Here is a 17,560-nt window from a genome sequence, read left to right as displayed (position 1 = left end):
TCCTAACAACATCCAGCCTAGACCTGCCCCACCACAACTTGAGACTGTGTCCCCTTGTTCTATTGCTGCTTGCCTGGCAAAAGAGACCAACCTCACCTGGCTACAGCCTCCCTTCAGGGAGTTGCAGACAGCAATGAGGTCTGCCCTGAGCCTCCTCTTCTGCAGGCTGCACACCCCCAGCTCCCTCAGCCTCTCCTCACAGGGCTGTGCTCCAGGCCCCTCACCAGCTTTGTTGCCCTTCTCTGGACACATTTCAGTACCTCAACATCTCTCTTGAATTTTGGAGTCCAGAACTGGCCTCAGGGAGTGGCCTGAGCAGTGCTGAGTACAGGGGAAGAATAATTCCTTTTTCTTTCCCCTCTAATTTTAAAAAAATCTTCTCTCTGCAATGCCTAAACATCAGAAGAGAAATCTTCAGCAGGGACCACCTAAGCCTATTTTACTCCAGTCCTTTTATGATATGGATTCAAGACCATCATGTATTTAAGTTTATACCAGTAACCAATTTCTTTCCTTGCACAGGTGATGAAGTAGAACTAGGTCCTTTTCAGTGTAGACTAACACTAACTCTGGCTCTTTCTGTGCTGCTTGACAAATGACAAGGGCATTGAGTCCAGCATCAGTAAGTTTGCAGATGACACCAAGCTAGGAGCAGGTGTTGATCTGTTGGAAGGTAGGAGAGCCCTGCAGAGGGACCTGGACAGGCTGCATGGGTGGGCAGAGGCCAATGGGATGAGACTGAACAAGGCCAAGTGCAGGGTTCTACACTTTGGCCACAACAACCCCAAGCAGCACTACAGGCTGGGGACAGAGTGGCTGAGAGCAGCCAGGAGGAAAGGGACCTGGGGGTACTGATAGAGAGTAAGCTGAAGATGAGCCAGCAGTGTGCCCAGGTGGCCAAGAGAGCCAGTGGCATCCTGGCCTGCATCAGGAACAGCGTGGCCAGCTGGACAAGGGAGGTTATTCTTCCCCTGTACTCAGCACTGGTCAGGCCACACCTTGAGTGCTGTGTCCAGTTCTGGGCTCCTCAATTCAAGAAGGATGTTGAGGTGCTGGAACATGTCCAGAGAAGGGCAACAAAGCTGGTGAGGGGCCTGGAGCACAAATCCTATGAGGAGAGGCTGAGGGAGCTGGGCCTGTTTAGCCTGGAGAAGAGGAGGCTCAGGGGTGATCTTATTACTGTCTACAACTACCTGAAGGGACATTTTAGCCAGGTGGGGGGTGGCCTCTTCTCCCAGGTAACCAGCAATAGAACAAGGGGACACAGTCTCAAGTTGTGCCAGGGTAGGTATAGGCTGGATGTTAGGAAGAAGTTCTTCACAGAGAGAGTGATTGGCATTGGAATGGGCTGCCCAGGGAGGTGGTGGAGGCACTGTCCCTGGGGGTCTTCAAGAAAAGCCTGGATGAGGCACTTAGTGCCATGGTCTGGTTGATTGGATAGGGTTGGGTGCTAGGTTGACTGGATGATCTTGGAGGTCTCTTCCAACCTGGTTGGATTCTATGATTCTATGACTGGACTGAACTGAGCTGTATTAATATCTCCTACCTTGTCCCTTTCCCATTTTGCATATTTTGCTATCTTTTTTTTTCCTCATTCACTGTAATTTGCATCTTGAAACTTCCACCTTGTTTCTCTTGTATCATCACCTTAAATGGTATTTGAGTGAATGTCTGGGACAGATACAGCAAGGGTGATAGGCTGCAAAGGTTAATTTCAAGGCAAGCTAGGATAGATTAACCAAAACAACCACATTCAGTAAGAGTGCATGGGAAGAAAAAAGGTACAAAGGAAGAAGAATAATCACACAGCAAAAAAAAATCACATTTCTTAAAAGGATAAACTAGCAGAGGAACCTGTTCTCCTTTACTCCATTCAGGAAAGCAATTAGATAACCACTTTGGGGGGGGGGGGGGGGGAAGTTAAGTACTTGCTAGAAGTGACACTTTACTGCCTACAGTTTTGTGCACTGCTATTTCTGTCATCCCTTATTGCTCTGATACCTTTCTCTCAACACTGAATTGAAGCCAGCTGCTCATAGTTTGGGTCTAAACAGCTGAGACAGCATCCTGCTCTACAGTGAATTACAAGTGAGCTGCTGCACTTGCAGTTACACCTGTACAGACAAGCAGCATTCTGCAGGCCTTGGTTTGCAGATCAGCAGCTACTTGAGTGAAATGTACTGTCTCAGCTCTTTCAGCCTCTTTTCAGTTCTTTAATAGTCACTAACAAGAGCTACTTACAAGGCAAACACCCAGGTGGGGGTTGGTCTCTTCTGCCAGGCAAGCAGCAACAGAAGAAGGGGACACAGTCTCAAGTTGTGCCAGGGGAGGTCTAGGCTGGATGTTAGGAGGAAGTTGTTGGCAGAGAGAGTGATTGGCATTGGAATGGGCTGCCCAGGGAGGTGGTGGAGTCACTGCCACATGGAGGTATCACACAAACAGTATCACAGTATTATTAGGATTGGAAGAGACCTCACAGATCATCAAGTCCAACCCTTCACCACAGAGCTCAAGGCCAGACCATGGCACCAAGTGCCACGTCCAACCTTGCCTTGAACAGCTCCAGGGACGGCGACTCCACCGCCTCCCCGGGCAGCCCATTCCAGTGTCCAATGACTCTCTCAGTGTTGAAGCAAAGCCTGGATGAGGCACTTAGTGCCATGGTCTAGATGACTGGATAGGGCTGGGTGTTAGGTTGGACTGGATGAGCTTGGAGGTCTCTTCCAACCTAGCTGATTCTGTGATTAACCCAGTACAAGTCAGTGCACAAGACAGCAGCTTCACAGCTGAAGCATTCACCATAGCTGGCCTCTGAAGTCACCAGCCAGCACAAATGCACACTCTCAGCAGCACAGGGTAGCCCAGGTACAATGTCTACCTTCTTTTCACAACTAGCTGCATGTTCCATCAAAAATGAATGCCCTTGCATGGCACATGTTACCTTCAGCTGCTAGGTACTCCAAAAGAGTTCTCCCTTCTGGATAAGAGAATAATCACTTCTGGATAAGAGAACAGAGTAATCACTTCTTCACCATGAAGTGATGAGACCCTGGAATGGGTTGCCTAGAGAGGAGGTTGAGGCCACATACCTGGAGGTGTTTAAGGCCAGGCTGGATGAGGCTCTGGCCAGCCTGATCTAGGGTGGGATGTCCTTGCCTGCAGCTAGGGGTTTGGAACTAAATGATGCTTGTGGTCCCTTCCAACCCTGACTGATTCTGTGATTCTATAATCAGGTAAAACACAGATGTTGCCCTCTTATCTAAAGCCAAGACAGCTCATGCTTGAATTTAGAGTTCTGCTGTTAGACAGTCACAAAAGTAAAACATCTTTACACATTTCTAGAAGCAAACAAAATTAGAACGTTTGTATCTTTACCTTTCCATATATTTGACAGTAGAATCTCTATTCATGGTGATTTACTACTATATCCAGCACATTAAAGCAGCTCTGTTTTATAAAACCTGGCACTCTGAGCCTTCAAGATTCCACTCTAATTATTTCACAGAATTCTTGTACACTAAATGAAATGGAGATTTCTAAGGCGGGGGGGGGTGGAACCTGCAAGTAGTTAAAGGGCAATTTAAACACAATTTACTGTTGACACACAGTGCAGTAATATTAATAGTGAAAAAAACAAATTGCTGTTAAGGTTAATTATCTGGCATATGATACTAGAATAAAGGCACTGTAATGAGTAAACTAATGAGTGCATGTCAGATCAGTAACAGGAACAGAATATCACTAGCACATGGTTTCAAGGTTGAGAGCAAGCAAAAGTCATGGGAGTGTAGAATCATAGAATCAACCAGGTTGAGAGAGACCTCCAAGAGCATCCAGTCCAACCTAGCACCCAGCCCTAGCCAATCAACCAGACCATGGCACTAAGTGCCCCAGCCAGGCTTTGCTTCAACACCTCTAGGGACAGCAACTCCACCACCTCCCTGGGCAGCCCATTCCAATGCCAATCACTCTCTCTGACAACAACTTCCTAACAACATCCAGCCTAGACCTGTCCCAGCACAACTTGAGACTGTGTCCCCTTCTTCTGTTGCTGCTTGCCTGGCAGAAGAGACCAACCCCACCTGGCTACAGCCTCCCTTCAGGAAGTTGTAGACAGCAAAGAGGTCAGCCCTGAGCCTCCTCTTCTGCAGGCTGCACACCCCCAGCTCCCTCAGCCTCTCCTCACAGGGCTGTGCTCCAGGCCCCTCACCAGCTTCATTGCCCTTCTCTGGACATGTTCCAGTATCTCAACATCTCTCTTGAATTGAGGAGCACAGGGGCAGAATAACCTCCCTTGTCCTGCTGACCACACTGTTCCTGATCCAGGCCAGGATATGCCATTGGCTCTCTTGGCCACCTGGGCACACTGCTGGCTCATCTTCAGCTCCTATCTACCAGCACCACCAGGTCCCTCTGTGCCTGGCTGCTCTCAGCCACTCTGTCCCAGCCTGTAGTGCTGCTTAGGGTTGTTGTGGCCAAAGTGTAGAACCCTGCACTTAGCCTTGTTAAATCTCATCCTATTGGCCTCTGCCCACCCATCCAGTCTGTCCAGGTCCCTCTGCAGGGTTCTCCTACCCTCTAACAGATCTATGATGGAGAGTGGCTTGGCCAGCTCAGAGTAGGGCAGTTAAGGGTTGGGAAGGAAATGGACTACACTAAAGGAGCTGTGAAAATTCGCCTCTGAACACAAAGTGAGCTACTCTCTCTTGAAAGGTCAGAAATGTGTAAAAGGGTAAAGACACACAGGAGAAAACATACCACAGTACCCTGCGTTTTTCCTGGCTGTTACCCTTATAATCTTACCAGAAGCAACACTGAAAAATCAAAGCCAGATGCAGCAGCAGCTGAAGAAGTGGCACAAGCTCCCCTGGGCAGCAGGGAGAAGGGAGACATGCATTCAAGTAAGCCCCTTTCAAAGCAAATGCTGCACAGGAGCAACAGAACCAAGACATACTCTAATTTGCATTCCAATGTGATATGTTAGCATCACCTTTATATTTGCTGTGCAGATTTTCTCAAAGAGAGCTGATAAACCCTGGCAAAGTTCTGGAAGTGTTTCTTGGTTTCCCTTGCTTTCAAAGACAAGATTTCTGGCCTTTGTTTTGGAACTGGTCCTACCTACTGGTACACTACCTGCAAACAAAGCTTCAGGTGTTTGTGCTCATGTGACAAGTGACCTTGCAATCTCCAGTGATTTGCCAGTCAAAGTGGTGGCTTAAAAACCAGCACTAATAAAACTTCAGGTCAGTTACAGATAACTGTTGGGGTCTGTTCACTGGCTGGAACAACACTCCTCAGCATCAGCCACCTGGTATTCAGAAGCACTTCTATGGGAGTCCTGGATGAGCCTGAAGAAACACAGATGCTCCCACCCAGCTGACCAGACAGCTCTCTTCTACTCAGACTGAATAAAATCATCAAGAAGAGCAGCAACTCTGACACAGCTTCCCTCTGTTGACCCTGAGAGGCTCTCTTCACAGCTGGAGACCTCTTCAGCTTTTGTTTCTGCTATGGAGGTAATAACACTTTCCCTGCTGAGTGCCAAGGGAACATATGGAATAAAAATATCAGTGGGTGGCCTAAATGTAGAGAATCCTTCCTTCTTTCCCCCACAGTTTTACTTCTACCTTCTCACAAACACTAATACCCTTGGCACCTACTGTCCCAGGAGAAAAGAATCTCTCTTAAACATGTGGATTTAAAATGCAGGCCCACAGAAAATCTGCTGCTTTGCTCTCTTTCTGGGAATAAGATAATAATAAGACATAGAAAAAAACAATGAACTGTGACTAAGTCTTTAAGTAATTTCAAGGAGACTATGTATAGCCCTTTCAGGTGGTGTCATAGGTCTATATAGTTCCCATGCATTTAAAAACATGCCACAAAACTGCTGCTCTTCCCATTTGGAACTTCCATTATTTGCAGCAGCAAAGAAGTGCAGTCACCACAGTGACCCTCAGCTCTGAGGACTCATGTGATGAAGAAAAACTCATCCCTGTGGCAGAGCAGTACTTCCAGTAATTAAAACAAAAATAAAAGCAACATAATCAGAATGTACACATAGCTGAAAACATTCTAAAAAGAAATTGGAGAAATCTTTATTTAGAATCATAGAATCAGCCAGGTTGGAAGAGACCTCCAAGATCATCCAGTCCAACCTAGCACCCAGCCCTAGCCAATCAACCAGACCATGGCACCAAGTGCCTCAGCCAGGCTTTGATTGAACACCTCCAGGCACGGCGACTCCACCACCTCCCTGGGCAGCCCATTCCAATGCCAATCACTCTCTCTGCCAGGAACTTCCTCCTAACATCCAGCCTAGACCTGCCCTGGCACAACTTGAGACTGTGTCCCCTCCTTCTGTTGCTGCTTGCCTGGCAGAAGAGACCAACCCCACCTGGCTACAGCCTCCCTTCAGGGAGCTATAGATAGCAATGAGGTCTGCCCTGAGCCTCCTCTTCTGCAGGCTGCACACCCCCAGCTCCCTCAGCCTCTCCTCACAGGGCTGTGCTCCAGGCCCCTCACCAGCTTTGTTGCCCTTCTCTGGACGCATTCCAGTATCTCAACACCTCTCTTGAGGAGCCCAGGACTGGACACAGTACCCGAAGCCCAAACCCGTAACAAAACAATCAGATTTTTCAATCAGTCCTAGCATCTCATACAGTTGTATGATGTTTTCACAAGACTCATCCATAGTTCCCCTTTCCAGTTCATCCTTAAAAAAGGGCTGCCCAGGGAGGTGGTGGAGATGCCATTCCTGGAAGTGTTCAAGCAAAGCCTGGCTGAGGCACTTAGTGCCATGGTCTGGTTGATTGGCCAGAGCTGAGTGCTAGGTTGGACTGGATGAGCTTGGAGGTCTTTTCCAACCTGGTGGATTCTATGAAAGCAAAACCTGAAGGTAAATAGCCAGGTCAACATACTGATTTCTATGGGCTCTAAAGCCCTGCTGTTTCTCTGTGAAGGATTTCAGTGCTCTTGCACAAGCTACAAAAGTGAGCTGCAATTAAAAACCAGCAAACCAGATGAATACAGAAATGCTACATTCTTTTAGCAGTGACTGAGCTCTGTAAGGTTAACTTAGCTGTTGTGCTAGTTTGAAGCAGGGTAGAATGTTTTGGTGAGAAGAACTAGCTCATAGGCTGTGAAAGGAAAACAGTGATGTCTGCTTCCCTCAGTCTTGCTGAAGAAGAAAGGAAAACATTAGCTAACACTCTGGCCATTTTTCACTCACTCTGCTTTGGGCTTCTGGCTGAGCTGCATCTCCCTAACCTCACCTGTCACTCACTTTTGCTTCTTAACCTCTTGGCTGAACCTCCATTCTTCCTTAGGACTGGGGTAAGGTTGAGAGGGGCAGGGGGAAGGTGCAGGGGTGGTTGAGAGCCCCTCCTGGGGACTCAGGTTTCTGGGAGGGGAGTTGTGCTTCTGTATTACTTTTTACCTTGTATATTTCTGTATATACATATCTGCTTGTATATTGTGCCAGCTGCAAATAAATAGCTTCATTTATATTCCCAGAGCCTAGTCTGGGTGATTTCTAAAGTGGGGGGGGGCAGGGAACACCCAAACCATCACAGCTGTCTTATATTTGTTCTAGTATTCTTGTGCCTGCCTACCTTCTGCTTGCAGCTCAGCGACACGCGGCTTTGCAGTACTGTGGGTAGCAGTATCACACAGTATCACAGTGTCACAGTATCACAGTATCATCAGGGTTGGAAGAGAGCTCACAGATCATCAAGTCCAACCCTTTACCACAGAGCTCAAGGCCAGACCATGGCACCAAGTGCCACGTCCAATCCTGCCTTGAACAGCTCCAGGGACGGCGACTCCACCACCTCCCCGGGCAGCCCATTCCAGTGTCCAATGACTCTCTCAGGGAAGAACTTTCTCCTCACCTCCAGCCTTAATCTCCCCTGGCACAGCCTGAGGCTGTGTCCTCTCGTTCTGGTGCTGGCCACCTGAGAGAAGAGAGCAACCTCCTCCTGGCCACAACCTCCCCTCAGGTAGTTGTAGACAGCAATAAGGTCTCCCCTGAGCCTCCTCTTCTCCAGGCTAACCAATCCCAGCTCCCTCAGCCTCTCCTCGTAGGGCTGTGCTCAAGGCCTCTCCCCAGCCTCGTTGCCCTTCTCTGGACACGCTCAAGCATCTCAATGTCCCTCCTAAACTGGGGGGCCCAGAACTGAACACAGCACTCAAGGTGTGGTCTAACCAGTGCAGAGTACAGGGGCAGAATGACCTCCCTGCTCCTGCTGACCACACCATTCCTGATGCAGGCCAGGATGCCACTGGCTCTCTTGGCCACCTGGGCACACTGCTGGCTCATGTTCAGGCAGGTATCAATCAGCACCCCCAGATCCCTCTCTGTCTGGCTGCTCTCCAGCCACTCCGACCCCAGCCTGTATCTCAGCATCCACTGCACAATTGCTGTTTCTGTATTACTGACCTGAAATGGAGAACTGGCCCAGGTAAATGGCTTGAAGATTTTTAATTTATGGGTTTTTTTTTATCCATCAATTTCTTCCAAATTACAACCAGTCCCAGGAAGGGCTAAGCAACTGAATTATTCTTGCTAGAACTCACAGAACCACTAAGGTTGGAAAAGAACTCCCAGATCACTAAGTCAAGATGTTGTGCTGAGGGATTTGGTTTAGTCAAGGACTTGTCAGTGTGAAACTAATGATTGGACTCAATGAGCTTGAAGGGCTTTTCCAATCTAGGAAATTCTGTGATTCAAATCACCAACCTAATATTACTATGACCACGTCCCAAAGTGCCACATCTATTTTTCATTTTTGAATGCCTCCAGGGATGATGACTTTGCCATTTCCCTGAGCAGCCTTCCAATGCTTTTACACCCTTTCAGGAAAGAATTTGTTCCTAAAATCCTATCTAAACCTCCCCTTGCACAACTTGCAGCCATTTCCTCTTGTCCTATCACTTGATAGGACAGTTAGAGAGTGCTCAATGGGACGAGGTCTAGCTGGAGGGCTGCATCTAGTGGAGTGCCACAGGTGTCAGTACTGGGACCAGTACCATTCAATATATTCATCAACGACCTGGATGAGGACACAAAGTGCACCGTCAGCAAGTTTGCTGGTGTCATCAAACTGGGTGGAGTGGCTGCCACACCAGAAGGTTGTGCTGCCATTCAGCAAGACTTAGTCAGGATGGACAGTTGGGCAGGGAGAAATTTAATGAAGTACAACAAGAGCAAATGTAGAGTCTTGCCGCTGAGAAAGAACAATCTCAGGTATCAGTACAGGCTGGGGGCTGACCTGCTAGAGAGCAGTGAAGGCGAAAAGGACCTGGGGGTCCTGGTGGACGGAAGGTTGACCATAAGCCAGCAATGTGCTCTTGTGGCCAAGAAGGCCAATGCCACTCTGGGGTGTATTAAAGGGGCTGTGGCTAGTAAGTCAAGAGATGTTCTCCTCCCCTTCTACTCTGCCCCAGTGAAGCCACGTCTGGAATATCGTGTCCAGTTCTGAGCCCCTCAGTTCAAGAAGGACCTTGTGGAACTTCTTGAAAGAGTCCAATGCAGAGCCACAAAAATGATTAAGGGAGTGGAACACCTTCCTTACATGGAGAGCCTGAGGGAGCTGGGGCTCTTTAGTTTGGAGAAGAGGAGACTGAAGTGTGACCTCATTAATGTTTATAAAGATGTAAAGGGTGGGTGCCAAGAGGCTGGAGCCAGGCTCTGCTGGGTGATGCCAAATGACAGGACAAGGTGCAGTGGGTAGAAGTTGAGGCACAGGAAGTTCCATGTAAACATGAGGATCTTTTTTTCCCCTGTGAGGGTGAGGGAACACTGGAACAGCCTGCTCTGGGGGTTGTGGAGTCTCCCTCTCTGGAGCTATTCAAAACCTGCCTGGATGCGCTCCTGTGTGAGCTAATATAGGAGATCCTGCTCTGGCAGGGTGGTTGGACTGGATGATTTTCCAAGGTCCCTTCCAGCCCCTAACCATCTTTCACTCTAGGTAGAAGAAACCAATACTCAGCTCACTACAACCTTCTTTTGGGTAGTTGTAGAGAGCAAAACGGTCTTGCCCTCAGCCTCCTTTTCTCCAGACTAAACAATCTCTGTTCCCTTAGCTACTCCTCTTGGGACAACTCCACAGTTGCTAAGTCACAATCTTATGATCACGTTTGTCTTTCATGCTGACTTACTTGTGAGTAGAGCAGGTAACAATGCCAAGTTTAATAGCTCTTTCAATAAAGCACTCCTGGGGTGGGGGGGAGAGGGTAGATTCTGCAAGCTCTCACCCCAGATTGCTTGGTTCTTCTGATTCAAGCTCTGCCTCTACCAGTTTGGTGATGCGGTAAGCAGAGATGAGAGGTGGATGCTACATTTACCCTTCTGTCTCACTACTTCAAATTCTTGTGCCTGAATTCCAAGCTCAACATATTTTTCTGGCCTTGGGAAAAAGCCTCTATGAATGCTTAACAGTTTCCTTTAATCAACAAGAAAATCAGTTGCAATTAAAAGCGAGGGAAATTCTTTTCTATGCCATTAATTTTAATGTGGAATTTTATTCACATTAATGAATATGGTAATATCTACATCTAAAGCAGCATCACAAAGATCTTAATGACTGCACTCGGGCAGCCAGGGAGCTTGGCACTTGTAGGCTAAAATAACAGTGAAATACATTCCTTGGTTAACATTTATCTTAAAATATTTCTTCATAAAATCAGTCAGGGTTGGAAGGGACCACAAGGATCAGCCAGTTCCAACCCCCCTGCCATGCCCAGGGACACCCTACCCTAGAGCAGGCTGCACACAGCCTCAGCCAGCCTGGCCTTAAACACCTCCAGGGATGAGGCCTCAAACTCCTCTCTGGGAAGAACAGAATATCAACAGAGAGAATATCAGCAACAAAAAAAGAATACTACCAATATGGATCAGGGCATTTAAGATGCAAATCTTATCAAAGCATTCATTTCAGCAGTTAAAACCCCAAAAGTAACAAACCTCTCATTTCTCTTCACAATAAATTGTAGACTCCATTATTTCATTCACATTACTACCAATCTACAATAAGGAAAGATTCAACAAACTGCTTGGAAAATTTAGCACAGATTGGCAAGTAACAATTGCAGAGTTATGGAGAAAGAGGGATAAGTAGTTAAGTCTGCCTGGTGAGCAAGTGTGCCAACTTTACATATTTCATAGAATCACAGAATCAACCAGGTTGGAAGAGACCTCCAAGATCATCCAGTCCAACCTAGCACCCAGCCCTAGCCAATCAACCAGACCATGGCACTAAGTGCTTCAGCCAGCCTGCTCTTGAACACCTCCAGGGACAGGGACTCCACCACCTCCTTGGGCAGCCCATTCCAATGCCAATCACTCTCTCTGCCAACAACTTCCTCCTAACATCCAGCCTAGACCTCCTCTGGCACAATGTGAGACTGTCACAAGAGAGACTTGAGAATGGCTGCCAATTGGATGTGGCACCATTCACCACCACTCTCTCTGGGCCCAGCCAGGGACCCTTTATGGAAGAGAAGGGAGGTTTCACTTCAATGCCATGGTCACGTTTCTGAAGCCTGTTGGAATACAGCAGCTGTGCCCTATTCAAATCTTGTCATTTGCATTAATTACCTGATGTTAGCTGACTTTGCCTTCAGGTCATTCCAGCGCTGGTTCATGTCATCAAGCCGGTGTTGGAGCAGAGCTGCTTCTTCAGAGTTTCCCAAGGCTCTCACCATCTTCTGTCTGTTTCCATCAATGCTTTTAAAGATGTCATTGTGGGCATCAATCTCAGCTTGGATATCCTGAAATAATAGCAGAAGTCCAAACAGCTTAGCTCTAGAGCTAAATGAAAGGGGAATTTATTCTCATTACAATTTCTATGTGCTAGGACAGAGCACATAGTTTGACTTCCCTGTCTGACTCTGAAGGGATGCAGAAAAAACCTGAAACTCTAATGACATCATGACAAAAAGTCTGGTTTTAAGCATGAGAAAACCTGAAACTCTACTGACATCATGATAAAAAGTCTGTCTTTAATCATGAGAAATAGAGTTCAGAAGTCATTCTTGATGGTGAAACAGAACTTAAATCTATAAACACTGAGTTCTCAGTATGCTTTTGTAACGCTGTAGGTAGCTACTTGTCTACTGTTCTCCCACTCATTTCACACAGTGCAGAACTTGCAAATGCACTAGAAATAATTTCCTGCTCAGAAACTACAGAGTCAGCCTCAGTTATGTGGTCTTTTTCCTCTTTAGAAATAAAACCTTACAGAAACTTTACATATCCCAATGAAATTCAAAATCTCCAGTGCTTGAGGTCATATAGAATACTAGAATCAGTCAGGGTTGGAAGGGACCACAAGGATCATCTAGTTCAAACCCCCTTGCCATGGGCAGGGACACCCTACCCTACATCAGGCTGCCCACAGCCCCTTCTAGCCTGGCCTTAAACACCTCCAGGGATGTGACCTCAAACCACCTCCCTGGGCAACCCATTCCAGGCTTTCACCACTCTCATGCTCAACAATTTCCTCCTCACAGCCACTCTGAATCTCCCCACCTCCAGCTTTGCTCTATCACTCTCTGATAGCCTAAAAACTCCCTCCCCAGCTTTTCTGTAATGCAATGAAAGCTTTTAACTGAAACTTAAGTCCTTAAACTGTATCTAAATGACTACTACAGTTAGAACAAGCCTGTTTTCACAATTCAACTACTGTGTACTACAGCCTGTAATCTATGGAAAGGTATGCATAAAAGAGCAGGATTTGTTATAATCTGAGCATCACAGTAAATACTGAAAAGGAAGACAAGTGTTTGTGATTTCAATTCATCTTACCCATTTCTTCTCCACTTAGAAATTAAACATTTTATTCTCTGATCTACCACCTGCCTCAAAAAACCCATTACAGATGTTGTCTTCACCTCAATGAGCACAGCATCATTTTAAAAAGACTTAGGAGCAAAGAAAACTTCCTGTATCATTGCCAAAGCTTTTCTAGCATCTATATATCTCTGTGTACTCCAACAGAGCAATGTAAAGATGTGAAGAGCCAAGATGTGTACTGGCTGTCTCAATAGGATTCACCACTGAACTTAAAATCATGGAATCAAGCAGGTTGGAAGAGACCTCCAAGCTTATCCAGTCCAACCTAGCACCCAGCCCTGTCCAATCAACTAGACCATGGCACTAAGTGCCTCATCCAGTCTTCATGCAGATGTAACCAAACTTCTTTTGCAAAGGCAGTAACTCAGTAACTAAAGTGCCTTAAAGTTCTTTATTCTTCCAGACAACTCTTCAGTAATCTCCCCCTGTTATCAGAAGCAGGAAAAGTGGGATCTTATACCTCCCCACCCTTACATCTTAGAATGATTGCTGGCACATCTACAGTTGACAGTTGGACATAGTGGAAAAGTAGCTATGAGTCTAAGATGGCATCAAAGCTTTCTTTAGTTAGGGAAGAATGAAAACAAACAAAAAACCAAATTAACCCCAAAACAAACCAAAAAAAGCATACAGCTGGAGAAGTGCGGAGAAGAAATAGGGAGAGACACAGGCATCAGTGAAGCTCTGGGTCTCCAACTGAGCTATTATGTGACTTTGGACAACTTTGATCCAAAAGTTGTCCATTCTTTGATCTGAGTTTCACTACTCAGATCACCACTGTACAAAGCCTGCTGTCTTTAGACCACCCTGACCGAAGCCACCCTTCTGAAAACAGATACAAGCAATGGCATTTAAAACAAAAGAGCAAAATGGAAGTGTCTGGTAACTAACCCAAAGAAACAAATTAGATGCTTATCTGAACACATCTGCAGCTCCTGCCCTTGTTCCTTCAGCATGCAAGTGGACCCAGTGGAAACCAGCTCAAGTCCACACAGCAGGAGACATAACCACGTACAGCAGTGACAGCTTTAATTACAGACTAATCTGTGATAAAGAAGTCTAATCAGGCCAAATCCATTTCTGTCTCTTTAAAGTTACAAAAGAAAACTCCAATGAAAGCAAACTGGTCTTTCATCTTCCACTCTACAATACTCATCCTAAAGCTTCTGAGAACCTTCATAAAACTCTGTATTTTTTAGTACACTTGAGAAGACACTTAAGCATGCATGCTTAAAAAGGGCTCATTCAGAATGGATTTGATTCAGTCATCATTTACCTGTCTACAACTACCTGAAGAGAGGCTGTAGCCAGGTGGGGATTGGCCTCTTCTCCCAGGCAACCAGCAACAGAACAAGGGGACACAGTCTCAAGTTGTGCCAGGGGAAGTATAGGCTGGATGTTAGGAGGAAGTTCTTCACAGAGAGAGTGATTGGCATTGGAATGGGCTGCCCAGGGAGGTGGTGGAGGCACTGTGCCTGGAGGTGTTCAAGAAAAGACTGGATGAGGCACTTAGTGCCATGGTCTAGAAGACTGGATAGGGCTGGGGATAGGTTGGACTGGATGAGCTTGGAGGTCTCTTCCAACCTCATTGAATCTATGATTCTATGATCATGTTACATCAATTAAGGCACAGTAAATCTGCTGCTCGCATTCTCAAGTTCCACCTGTGATGGTCATGTTGTGATGGCTAAGTTCAAAGAATCACCTTTGCTAATTAACTTCTCTTTTCTGATTTCCATTTTCCAGGGGGAAAAAAGTACTCCCAGCTGATGGCTAAATCAACAGAACTGATACTAAATAATGAATTACAGTGCACCACAGCTCTCAAAAAAAGGAAGAGAGTACAGCAGGAAGGCGAGATGTAAAAGATAGCTAATGGTAATAAAGAGACACAGTAAATTGCTCATCCCTCAGTAACAATGTAAAATGATCTCTGAGATTCTTAATTGGGTATTGTCCTCTGGTGGAAGGATAGTAGACTCCCATCTTGCCCTCAGATTAGTAGTAACCTCCTTCACTCACTGTGTCATCACAATCTTTCAATTCTCACACCTTTTTAAACATGTTGTAGTTGTCCTTATTTCAAAGTGGGGAAAAGAAATCTATCTATTCTGTATACAATTCATGCTCATCCTGGTATTTCATTTCTTTTCCTCCTGCCTTTCTTGGTCATTGACTCTCTTGCTCATGGCCTATTTTTCAGTACTTTAAAAGCATTTATAAAGACTTCCCTATTATCACATGGATGCTCCCACATCCAGAGGTACAGAAGCTGCACACTGGAGGATGCAGAAGAGATAGACAAAGTATTCTGCTGCTTTTGTCACATAATGGGGGGGACAAAACTATGAACCATCATCATTCTTAGCATAATGCAAAGATGATCTGCATCAAAGTACTCTTCAGTACATGCACAATAAAGAAAAGGGAAAGAAGAAGGAATAAGAAGAAGGAAGAAGAAGGAAGAAGAAGGAAGAAGAAGGAAGAAGAAGAAGGAAAAAGAAGAAGAAGAAGAACAACAACAACAACAAAAGAAATACAATGCAAATGGAGAAGGAGTTCTTGCTAGGAAAAAAACATAGACCTTAAAAACTGTACTTACATAGTTTTTGTCAACTTTGAGTTTAGAAGTATTCCCAGAGAGATAAAATCATAAAATGGTTCAGGTTGGAAGGGACCTCAAGGATCATCCAGTTCCACCCCCCTGCTATAGGTAGGGACACCTCTCACTAGAACAGGTTGCTCAAGGCCTCATCCAGCCTGGCTCTGAACTCACGGGAGGGAGCAGTCACAACCTTTCTGGGCAATCTGTGCCAGTGTCTCACCACCCTCACTGGAAAGAACTTGTTCCTAACATCTAGTCTGAATGTCCCCTCTGCCAGTTTAAACCCATTAGCCCTCATCCTGGCATTGCAAGACCTTGCAAATAGTTTACAAACATCTCTGTGCATATATGTCTTAAATCGGATTGATAGCTTATTGGTCCAAGGTCTGTGCACCTGCTTACATGCTCAAGTGCCTGCAGGCTTAAGGTCCTAAATTAAAAGAAAGTTCTTAGAGGAGATAATTAATCCTATATATTAATCAAGGTGTTAAGTTTCTAAAGTTTTGACATATAGAAAGAAAAAAATAGATTGACATTATAGATCTACTTCAGCCTAGCCAGGCTATTAAAAGACTGTCACTTTCCTTAAATTCCTTTTAAGCATTAAGATCAAAGTGCTGCCTGTCTTTTCCACTCAGGTCAGGTGATTTCCAAGTCCCCTTATCTCTGTTCTGAACCTCATATTTCTTTGCTTCTCTCCCTCTTTCCTCCTCTCATGATGCCTAATCTATCTACAGAATTCAAGCTTTCACTTTTTGCTTGGAAATTATTTTAAGGCTTTTCTTGTTAATAAGATGTCTCCTTCTTGGCTTTAAATTCAATCAAACAGAATCATAGAACCAAGCAGGTTAGAAGAGACCTCCAAGACCATCCAGGCCAACCTAGCACCCAGCCCTAGCCAGTCAACCAGACCATGGCACTAAGTGCCTCAGACAGCCTGCTCTTGAACACCTCCAGGGACAGCAACTCCACCACCTCCCTGGGCAGCCCATTCCAATGCCAATCACTCTCTCTGTGGAGAATATTCTCCTAACATCCAGCACAGACCTCCCCCACCACAACTTGAGACTGTATCCCCTTGTTCTGTTGCTGCTTGCCTGGTAGAAGAGCCCAACCCCACCTGGCTACAGCCTCCCTGCAGGCAGCTGCAGACAGCAATGAGGTCAGCCCTGAGCCTCCTCTGCTGCAGGCTGCACACCCCCAGCTCCCTCAGCCTCTCCTCACAGGGCTGTGCTCCAGGCCCCTCACCAGCTTTGTCACCCTTCTCTGGACACATTCCAGTATCTCAACATCTCTCTTGAACTGAAGAGCCCAGAACTGGACCCAGTGAAGTACTGCATCATCACACAATGACAACTGAACAGCACGTCTTTAAATAGTGTATAAACATAGTGACACTCAGTAATGGTATAGATGGCAATTCTGAAGAGGACCCAAAGACTGAGCAGACTCCATCTGGAGCTGCTGACAGAACAGCTCAAAAGCAGTCTACAGTGACTTGCCCAGGGTAAAAGAATTTATCTGTCAAAAATGTGAACAGAAAACTCTGTGATTCCAAGGTCATCCAGCTATCTTTTTTCCTTCTTACAGGCTGCAAGAATATTTTAAACAGCTACAAGAGCAGCTCTAACTGTCCTTTGGACACTATTATTCCTTTATAAAAGAATAATAAAGCATAACACCTTTTAAAAGAGGAAAACAAAACCCCTCAAACCAAATCAACAGCATTCCCCTGACAATGGGCATTCTACTGCCTTTTTCTGAAAGCTGAGCCCAGGTCAGCCTGCAACCCCCAAAACCATCACCATAATCACCTCCACTCATGTTTTTTCAGGTTCTGTTTGTTTATACTGTAGTCATTGGTACATTGCCACTAAGACAAGCAAAATATTTTTCTTTTTGAAGCTCCTGAACCCGTCTGTTGAAGGCAAAAACATGACTGGAAGATGAAAACTCCACATTTCCATGCTAGAGCTACAGCTGAAGAAATAACACCTTGTGTAATACAGAGAATGTTACTCTCTTCCTTTCTTATCACAGAGAGAACTAATTTGAGTTTTATAGTGTAAAATAAAGAAACAGATGTTCCTGTAACATTA

General features: G+C 45.8%; 1 protein-coding gene across 1 annotated transcript in view; it reads right to left on the bottom strand.

Moving 5' to 3' along the window:
* Window positions 1–17,560, bottom strand: part of UTRN (utrophin) — a 481,902-nt gene that overhangs the window by 124,258 nt on the left and 340,084 nt on the right. Inside the window, exon 53 of the mRNA XM_064158262.1 lies at window positions 11,600–11,772. Within this exon, the coding sequence (XP_064014332.1) occupies window positions 11,600–11,772 (173 nt within the window). The remainder of the gene's footprint in view (window positions 1–11,599; window positions 11,773–17,560) is intronic.

This window comes from Pogoniulus pusillus, chromosome 18 (genome assembly GCF_015220805.1).
Source record: "Pogoniulus pusillus isolate bPogPus1 chromosome 18, bPogPus1.pri, whole genome shotgun sequence".
In the NCBI taxonomy this organism is placed as follows: Eukaryota; Metazoa; Chordata; class Aves; order Piciformes; family Lybiidae; genus Pogoniulus; species Pogoniulus pusillus.
The sequence above is the reverse complement of the archived record's forward strand: the minus strand, read 5'-3'. Positions and strand labels throughout refer to the sequence as shown.